General features: G+C 34.0%; 1 protein-coding gene and 1 pseudogene across 1 annotated transcript; both read left to right on the forward strand.

Annotated features, from left to right (window-relative positions):
• Positions 1–6,119: 6,119 nt before the first annotated feature.
• LOC129568933 (uncharacterized) lies at positions 6,120–7,973 on the forward strand. Its single transcript, XM_055447273.1, has one exon. It carries the CDS (start codon positions 6,325–6,327, stop codon positions 7,729–7,731), a length of 1,407 nt encoding a protein of 468 aa, XP_055303248.1. The 5' UTR covers positions 6,120–6,324; the 3' UTR covers positions 7,732–7,973.
• A 2,385-nt stretch (positions 7,974–10,358) lies between these two features.
• Positions 10,359–10,540, forward strand: part of LOC129568869 (cytochrome P450 4C1-like) — a 12,392-nt pseudogene continuing 12,210 nt past the window's right edge.

Genomic DNA, 10,540 nt, shown 5'->3' on the forward strand with positions numbered 1-10,540 from the left:
GAATTCCTGCTCGTCACTGGTTGAAGCAGGAAATCTGAGAAGCAAGCAGAAATTAGTGGGCATCTAGACCTTTCAATATCAGCCACCAGGTCATCAAAATATTGAAAACTTCATTTGGAATTGACTGTTGGCGTGAAACCTTCGAATATGCAAAAAATCGATTTTCATGGATTTTTCGAAACTTTGGGCAATTACTGCTCGTCACCGGTTAAAGCAGGAATTGTGGGGAGCGGGCAGAAATTAAAGGGCCTCCAGACCTTTTATTATCAGCCCTCAGATTATTAAAATGTTTAAAATTTAGTTTCGAATTAATTTTTGGGGCAAAACCTTTAAATATGCGAAAAATCGATTTTTCCGAAACTTCGGGCAATTACTGCTCGTCACCGGTTGGAGCAGAAATTCTGCGGAGCGAGCAGTAATCAGCAGAAATTGCGTAGAACACGAAAACGTTCTCGGATTTAAATTTTGGAACCGGGGGGGGGGGGGGCCGGGCGTCACGGAGCTTATTTATTTTTCGTTTATTTTGTCGTTTTTTCTTCAAACATGATGCTATGATTTCTCAGGTTTGAAATAACATATTTTCAATATAGTTTGTATGAATGATGTCGTTTGAGATTGTGCTCCTCAAGAACAGCACGAAAACATACTCGTGCACCTTGTACAAGTACTTGAGATTGTTCGCTTCTCGATCTTCAACTGTATGAGTGCAGTTAAATAGTACATTTTCATTGGGATTTCTTATAAAAGAAAATGTTGAATGTTTCAGTACATGTGCATACCAAAGCAGGGTTATTAATTCCAAATTTTAAATGAAAATCAAGAAATTAAATGTAATGATTCGATTTGGAAAGTTTCCAAATCACGAATCAAATTAATTTCAAATTTATTTGTTGATTTCAACCCATTAATTACCAGGATTCTCATTTTGTTTTTAAATTGCGTTTAACTTTCAAATGTCATCAATTTTTGTCTAAAAATAAGAGTAGCCTTCACAGATTGTGAGATATGCCTGTCATTTTTCTTGAACAGTGATCGAAAAATTGAAAATTCAGTATAAAATAAATTTGTAGGAATTTCTTGGGACTTAGGGATTTTTTCTTTCGAAGTTTCTGCTTTCATTCGTTGCTCGATCCAACCAATTTGAAATCTTTCCATTGATTTCGTAATATTTTTCATTGGATAAATTCCAAAGAACATTTTCGGGTGATTCACTCCATATGAGAATGGAATGAAGAAGTGAATTTTGAATTTTTTCGCAGATAAAATAATTTTAAATACAAGGGTCAAAGTCATCAGCCATTAATTTAATCAAATCAGAACGTGTTGAATCAACACTGTTGATTAGTGATGATGAAAAATTTGGTTATTTGTGTTCGAGCACAACATGTTCTAAGCAAATGAATACTTGGAAAGATAATAGTAACATTTTGCCAACTTCACATTACCGAATACACAGCGAAAGAGGATAAATAACACTGTGCGAGTGTGCTAGTGTTCACATTGGGATGTTTATTAGTATGGCTAACAAAAGTATTTTTTGAATATTTAATTCGATCTCTTCGCCGCGCATTCCGGTAATACATACATTCTGCTGGGTGCAGACGGTTGCTGCAAGAGTAATATACCACGGGTGGACCTTGAGGCACCGATTCTAATCTGCTGAAAAATACATTGCAACTCATAGGATATTACTATCAGTGTCGCTAGTGGTATATGCTCTTGCAGCAACGGTGTGGATGGATGTTCCATCCCCTAATTCGATGTACTTGTATTGTTAAGAATCGAATATTAGAACTTGACCGCAAAGCTTCACTTGAAGATTATGACAGTCTTTTGTTGAATTTACCACCCTTATTTCCCACCCTTATTTCCCACCCTTAATAGTCAGTTTACACACAGCATATGCATGCGTCATTTCACATTTGATCAACAATAACCAAGTTTTCTTCATTCAAAGGCGTATTTCTTCAAGTACAACCTCAGCATTCGAGTATAAAAATTCAAAATGAAATTACCAACCATTGGACATTGCTGTTGCTGTGTTGACTTGATAACTGGTGGTAAAATCATCGGTTGGCTGGGAATCGTGATTGGTGTCCTTTCAATCATTGGCGGTTTTAAACGCCCCGAATTGTTTTTGAACGCTGGTAAGTTCATCGTTTCTTTGGAGTATATTCCAATCAAAGTTTCAATTCAGTCAATTATTTTTTTTCTAGCCGCTAGTATAGCACTTAGTGCTTGTTGGCTCTATGGAATCGAAAAAGTAAGCATTTTTTCTGAACCATAGCGACAATGAAATGTTCATTTCTGTTGATGAAATCGACATTTTCAAGGCATCTGTTTAATTTTTTGTAAACTATTTTTTTCTACCAGTCTCGACCAAGCTACCTGCTCCTGCATGTGGTACTATCAACGATTGGTATTGTGATTTTTTACATTTCTGATGTCATATGTTTGCTTGTTGCTGTTTATATAGCAACATCTTCTGAAAAGCCCAAAGGATTCAACAACTTCCCACTAGATATCATTGTATTCATTGTATTCATTGTCATCCTCATGACGAGTAGGTTATTTTCGCATATCATCAATCCTTTATTATTATAACTCGCTGTATGTAATTATGAACGATATCCAAAATCTTTTTCAATTTTCAGTGCTAGGTACGTACTTTTGGGTTGTCACCAACTCTGTGTACGCGGCAGTGAAAGAACGTTCTGAAGGATTGCCAAACGTACGCAACGGCGTCTCCCAAAGTGACTCCCATGATGCCTCTAAAGTTCCAACTTAATTTTTAGTCCACTACTGACCGATAACATCATCCAAATCAATCAATGTCTTTACAAATGTCATGTTCATCGGTGAAACGGACAAGGAAATATGTTGAATCTTTCAAAATCATTGCAACATATATTGTATGTTACTAACACGGCTTCCAAAAATGCAACGTTGCAAGCAGAATTCGCCAAATAGTCTATTATCAATCAAAATTGTTCAACACTTTTTTATAAAAATAAAACATATTGTACTTTTTAAATCCACGAAAAAGTTTGAGTAATGCAAAAAAAAAACTCAATAAACATTAACCATTGGATACATTGGAAATGGTTATTGACATATCCTTCTTTTTTTTATTTTCAAATGCAGTTTGATTTGAATTTCTTTATTGCTTCGTGCTTCGTATTGATTTAGTCACATATTATTACAGTACGCCCCCGCAAATTAGAAACCCGAGAATTAGAAAACCTCAGAAATTAGAAATGAAATTCAGGTTTGAAAATTTGTTTGGAAAATTTCTAATTTCCGGGGTTCATTTCTAATTTACGGGGTTTCCGAATCATTTCATTCAAGACAAAGGGAAATTTACTTTATTTTTAATGAAAAAACGTAATTGAAGTCTTTTCCATTTCGTTGAATAACTATATTAGCAGATCAGCTTGAGATTTTCGACGTTTACCATGAAGTTAAAAATTAAGTCAAGAAGTAATCTGTTCCATATTGTCTGCGTCAATCATCAATCATCAATCATCAATCATTAACAAATCGAAACCGATTTGTTCCATAAGAGAATTTGCATATACAAAATTGTATATAGAATGCTAACGTTTTGATATAATAAGAACAGCCGGTCATCATTTATTTCGGTTCGTTCCGAGGAGTAGTTTATCCAGTAAAATAAACTAACAGACTTACTATATATTTATAATCACTAAAATAACTGCTTATAAGCATGTATTTACAATACTTGATTGAACAGTGTTCAATATATTGTTTTCAATCAAGCAAATCATTCCCCCTATCAGTTTTTCATTTGATACACCGTTTTTGGATGAAATTGAAAAAAACCTCAGAAATAAGAAAACTCCGCAAATTGGAAATGGTCTCGGGACATTTCATTTCTAATTTGCGGGGGCGTACTGAATTTTGGATTCTTTCCACCATCTGTTAGCAATTTTCACAATTGCAGAACATTCTCATCGAAACACGAAGCATACAAACTCTTTTTCTTTCTTTTAAATTCGTTTCCGGAAGTTTTATTCTAAAATTGAATGAATCAATTGTTTGTTTCTGTAATTTTAGATTTTTTGAAAACTTTCAACGTATCTCTACATACATGATACATGAAATATCTGTTCTACAGTGAGTATAGACATACTTATCAAGTCATATGGCTCAAATTGTTAACGCTGACTATTACTTAAACGGGCGTATATAATTTCGGAAGGAAAATATTTCAAGACAATTTATACATACGCTATCGAACGGTGTTTCGCCATTTTCAACTCGCCATGAAAATAAAAATCGATCCGACCTAACATAAATTCATTATACAGTAGAATCTCGGAAGAGGTAATCGAAATGTCCCAGAGGTGATTAGCTTTTTCGAATTATCCACTTTTCCATAATTTTGGTCTTGAATCGACTTTTTTTTGAATCAATGAAAACGAAAAAGAGATGAAGAGATCTCTACTTACTACGCTTCTATACCATTCCGATTACGAAATGGAGTGGCTGTAGGTATAAATTTAAGCAATTTTCTTTTAATTTATTGGCAAAATTTAATAATTCATTTGGTTTGGCTTGAAATGCGAGTAGGAGAGCAAGGGAATGGATGAAAAATAAAGGGAGAAAACGGTTCAATTTAAAATGAGTCCATCGAACAATACAATTCGACGAAAAATGTATCCTTTTCAAGAAAGTTTAAGGTCAATCTAATTGAAACTCGTCGGTCAAAACTTACTTTAAAAACGTTTGATTTTGAATGTACACAAATGTTCGGTCCATACTAATTCTACTTAGCAAACGATTCTCTATGTATTGGATTGTGTTGAAGTATGCGGCTTTATTTTGTGTGTAGACATGGCAAGAATCCCGTTAAGAAGATGAGCCAATGGTGCGATAAGGCTGAGCTCTTCGCTTTATCAGTAATTTTCGTTCAATAAATTATCTTGAACTTCATAGCAGCACTTCTATTCATAATAATCGGCATTCTTACTCGACGCCTGTTCAAAGAACATCTCAAAGCTATTTGGATGTAATAAAAAAAAGAGTGAATTTAAAAATCTAAGGTGTTTTGAATCTCAATGGTCAAATTTAATAGATTCCTTGCAAAACTACGATAAATGTCAAAGAATGAAACAATTCGTATTTAATGCAATTGCCTCCCAGCATGTACATCAATCGAATACACAGCTGACTTCACTCAACAAGTGGCCGAATCGACTTCGAATAAAAATCATAAAGGGCGGACAGCAGTACAGTTTTTTTAAATCAAAGCAATGCAAGTGGGGGCAGTGACGCGAGTTGAAGTCTACACAATTATCGATTTCTTGGCCATTTGTGGCGGTTTGCTTGGACTATTCTTCTGCATATCGGTATTGAGCATGATTGAACTTATTTATTTCTCCACACTCTGCTTGTTCTGCACCTTTCGCCGTCCAACATCTGAACGTAAAATAAGTCCATTGTATCATAGACTGATTCAAGTTATTCCTGTTGACGAACACAACGAATAAAATGGCGTGAAAAGCTTCTTCTCATGACTTATGAAAGTAAAAATTGGAAAAACAACTTGATTTGAAACGTGTAGAATGTAATTTAGTAGTTTGATTAATGAAGACTCCGATATGACATTTTGAAGAGAAAATTTTTTATTGAGTCATCAACAAATTTGAATATTTTAAAGAAGCAAAAAATACTATATATGCATATTTTTCAAAGCATTTATTTCGATGTATTAAACTTAAACAGAATGGCAAACATATTGAAAATGTAAACAGATGACTTTTTTTTATTATGGAAAAAAACATTTGAATTTTTTACATTCAAATTCAATAAACCAAAAATTCGACATCAGTTTTATGAAAAGACAAGTTAAACGAAAGATTCACTGAAATAAATACATTTGAAAAATATTCCACACGTCAGTTTCTCTTGGAGCTTTCGAAATGGAATTGTGACTTTCGAACAATGGAATAGATGAATATCGAAATTCCAATTTAGACTGACGTAAATGTCTTTTTCTTATCGCCAGTGACTACAAGAAAAAATGTAAACAAATTTGACATTGAATCATCTGTCAACTATGGTGAAATATTAGACTGAATAATGAAATACTTTTATCAGTCAGCCGCAGTCGGTCGCTTAATAAACATTGTGACTCACAATTGGTGTTGTGTTAATTTTGAGAGATCTTACATAAGAAATGAGCAAAATTTCATTCGTTTATTTCCACAAATTAATTTAAACAAAGAAACGAAATCTCAGAATCAATCCAGAAAGTGTTCGTTTTTTCTTTGCATAGTCTAACTCAAATTAGAAATCGAAATGAGCGTAGGAAGTGCATCAGCTGACGTCATCCGAAATAATCAATCGCAAGCGGAAATTTTCAAGTTGAAGATCGATCATTTTGAAGAGTTATTCGACTGGTTGTCACTAAACGATCTAGTGGCACTTAGTAGAACGTGCAAACGAATGCAACGCATCGTCGGCTACTACATTAAAACGACCTATGCTGCAATTAAATTCAACTGTACAAGTGATGGTATCGAAAGAGGATATCAAGAATCCAAATTGACTGGATTGAGTTCATTTCTGAAAAAACTTATGTTTCATTACCTCGAGTATGTTCCATTTGATCATTGGAACCAACAATGGGGAAAACCAGAACAAATTATTCCTCATATGGTGGCCGATCAATTCAAATCGCTCACCGAAATCCTGTTAACCAGAGTTGTACTCACTGATGCAGGAATATCACGTATAAAAGGGATTTTGGGTCAACTGGAAATGGTGAGATTAAAGTTTCCGCATTTTCTGGATGAAAAAAACAAAGATATTTATGGTGATTTTCTAAAATACTGCACCAACGTAAAGGAGTTGTGCATTCAGGGATCGAGTAATAGATGTCTTGTTGGCGTTGACAATAGTTGGCTTCTGCGTGAATATCCAACACTCGAACACTTTGAGTTGATAATGAATCAAAACGGGCCCATCGACGAATTGAGTACATTTTTTGGACAAAACAACCACTTTAAACGTTTTGCGACGAATGTAGAAATGATTTTGGCGAACAGTGACACTTTTAAAACAACTCCAGCAAAATGGGATGTTTTAAGCGTTGAATTCTGTCATACAAACACATTTATTCCATCCCGAGATCTTTTGAATAAACTCTACGAACGAGGCAGGTTCAACGAAGTACATGTGTATTTTTTTACGCTCTTCAATACAACTTTTGATCAAGAATCAGTGAATGAGTTGACTTCATTCAAAGGTCTTACAAAGTTATACATTGATGGCATGGAAGATGGAACCGATTTATCTCGATTGATTACCCTGAAGCAGCTTTACATTAGCAGAGCTTCTAGTATTGCGAATACGATAACGCTGGCCACGAAGCTTTTCAATCTTGAATTCATTCATTTTACCTATGCAGATGTCAGTGACATTGTGCCATTCATTTGCCAGTCGCCCAAATTGACAAAGATTGTTGTGTTTCGCCTTAAGGAAAACGATGAACATATTCTCAACCTTGTACAACTGAACAAGGAACGATCGAAATTGCCAAATGCAAGAAAAGTTACCATTCATGTTGAGGAACATGTTTATTTGGACGTGAAATGGACCAAAAAACAAACGAACTTGAGCTTGATTGAGATAAAACGCGGCTCATCATATGATACATTGAACCATAGTTTCGATTACATGGACAATCCTGATAGAAAATTTTGAAGGAGAAAAAAATTGCCACTTAATTCCACGATATAAAACTTTGCTTAGCGTTAAAGAGATTTTGAAAAAAATTAAATATTCTCTTCATTTTAGAAAACAAAAAAAATTTCAATTATTTGTTTCAATTGCAATTACTTTGATATCATTTGAGGTGGAATTATTATGATTTGTTTATGATTGTAAAATTAAGCGTGCAAACATCAGATGAAATAAAATAAAATATTCAACTAAATTACAACAAATATGTGTTTTATTCTTATTGAATCGCTTTGGTTTTTCCAATAATCTCATCATTCAATTTCCATTCAAAATTTCCATATAATGTATCCATTTGATCCAACTTGCAAATCAATTGCACTTTGGTGTGTATTGTGACCCAAACTATCAAATTATGTGTCCTGTTATTGATATCAGACATTTGGTTTACTGCTTTTGAATCAGGGACCTTTTTACTGGAAGCAAAGTGGTGAAATAATCAAATTCAATTTTAATTCGAACAATTCAGAAGTTTGGTAAGACAAATGGTTGACACATTCAGTTTGCTCCGGGATCTTCTAAATGAACTGCACGATCGAGGGCTTTTCAAAGAATTACTCGTGTATTCCATCTTCTATTCAACTTTTGATCAAGAATTGGTCAATGAGTTGACTTTATTCAATGGCCTTACAAAGTTGTACGTTAAAGGCATGAAAGATGGAACCGATTTATCTCCATTGATTACGCACACACAAAAATTCACACTAATACACTGACAGCAACTATATAATATTTGACACTTTACGGATTCAGTACAACTAACACAGATACATTGTACGGAATCGGTATATCGTTTATCGCTTCATATCAAATTTTACCTGATTTAGATGTACCTAGGGGCATTTAACTCGAAAAAAATTCGTTTCATGCGAAGAATATGCGCTTCAACTCATAGTATGTGGCGATTTCTTCGTAATATGCGTATTATGCGGTGCCCATTCGTTAGAAGTGCACACATTCGATGTCCGAATACTGCACATAGACCATTCATACTGCGAATAATTTTGCATGAATCCTACTAAAATGTTTCCTTCTCTGATTGGTCATACGCCACAATATCGACTATTTTGAATTCAAAGTGCAACGACTTTTTTCATGTAAAAATTCAAGAAATACTTGACTGCAAGTGTTTGATTTGTACTTATTTCGGCTCACATTTTTTGCTGATCATTTTTGTTAACTTCAATCATTTGTACATATGGATTTTTTATTATTTATAATCCAGATGCTATTTCCAAGTATAATGAATCGTCGCACTTATTTTTTCAACGATTTTTATATCTACCAAAACTATCGGCGGTTTTACTTCAATATTTGTATAAGGAGTTTATACACCAAGTTTGAGCGAAATCGGAGAGGTCACTTGCAAATTTTGTCCCGCTTGGTGTGGAATCGTCGATAATATAACATTTTGATTTTCGTTTTCATTCTTATTCTTTGCTATTATATTTTAATTTTGTGTTATATTTAAATTCAATTTTCATCAATTAAGAACAATCTCATTAGCAAGAGATTTGATAAATATTAAAGACAGAAATTGTTGATGTCAAATATTGTTTGAACGAAACTTAACGATACAACAGAATGTTGACATTGTGTTGATGCGTCTTAAATCGCATCGTGGCGTCATTATGTGCACGCGTATTCGCTTCTATGCGTAATATTCGTGGCTATGTGAAAAATTCGACACACTTCACTGTGGCACACAATCTATGCGCGTTTATCCGTACAAATCACATATATGAAAAAGAGTAAAAAGCCCCTAGAGATGTACGAATGAACGAATGTGCCTAGGGGGAAGAACGACGCAAATTTCTTATTGAGATAAGGTGAGTTGCATCGTACAATGCACTGAATCATGATTTTGATCGCGTAGATGATCCACACTATACATTTTAAGCATTCTTTTGAGCAATTTATAAAGAAAAAAAATTGTTCAATATTATTATCATTCAAAATTGTAATAAATTATTTCATAGAATAAAAAAAAAACGTACGGTTTTGTGAACAAAATTAAATTAAGGTCACATTTGAACTTGTTATCGGAATAAAGAGCTCATTGAAAAAACAAAAATTAAATTGTTCTTAAGTCAATGTTCACAACATTGAAAATTACTGAAAAAGTAATTTTGCACGTGTTTTGGCGAACAATTTCTATCGCTATTTTTCAATTAAGAGGCCTTTAAAATCGAGTGAAAACGAAATATTGGGGCCTTGAAACGAAAACAATTCGCCCAATCGACAAATATTTCTCATATTTGCGAAGATGGATGTTGATTAAATTGAGATGAAATTCCACATATTTTGGCATATTTTCTGCCTAGGTGAACGAGTATATATTTCCCGATTGTTGCCTATTTTGTTTCATTTTATTTGTGACCTTATTTATAGTCACCACTTATAGTACACAATGAAAGTTGCTGGAATTATAATCATCGCCGTCGTTGTAAGTGTAAAAACAAATTTTCATCATTAAGTTAAAGAAAAATATTTTTTTCTGAAATTACCAGGCCATTGCACAGCCGAATTTGGGAGGCGCTGAAAAAAATGTAACAATTTTATGTCAAGCTTGTGATGTAATTACGGACCTGATGAATTCGGGAATGGACGTCGATTTGGCAAAACTGGAATTAACCATTGGTCATTTGCCAAGGGTTGGCAACGTCGGAAAACTTCTTTCAGCTATTTCAGAACAAATTGGATCACCAGTTAATTTAACGAAACTTCCATCTGGAGTATTGGCTATTGCCGTCAACGATTCTGCACGTGTGGC

The sequence above is a fragment of the Sitodiplosis mosellana genome, unplaced genomic scaffold (genome assembly GCF_009176505.1).
Source record: "Sitodiplosis mosellana isolate CC-2019 unplaced genomic scaffold, AAFC_SMos_1.0 Smas_scaffold_27, whole genome shotgun sequence".
NCBI classification, from domain to species: Eukaryota; Metazoa; Arthropoda; class Insecta; order Diptera; family Cecidomyiidae; genus Sitodiplosis; species Sitodiplosis mosellana.

Excerpts from the sequence above, each read along its gene's own strand:
- LOC129568933 (XM_055447273.1), top strand. The coding sequence starts at position 6,325 with ATGAGCGTAGGAAGTGCATCAGCTGACGTCATCCGAAATAATCAATCG.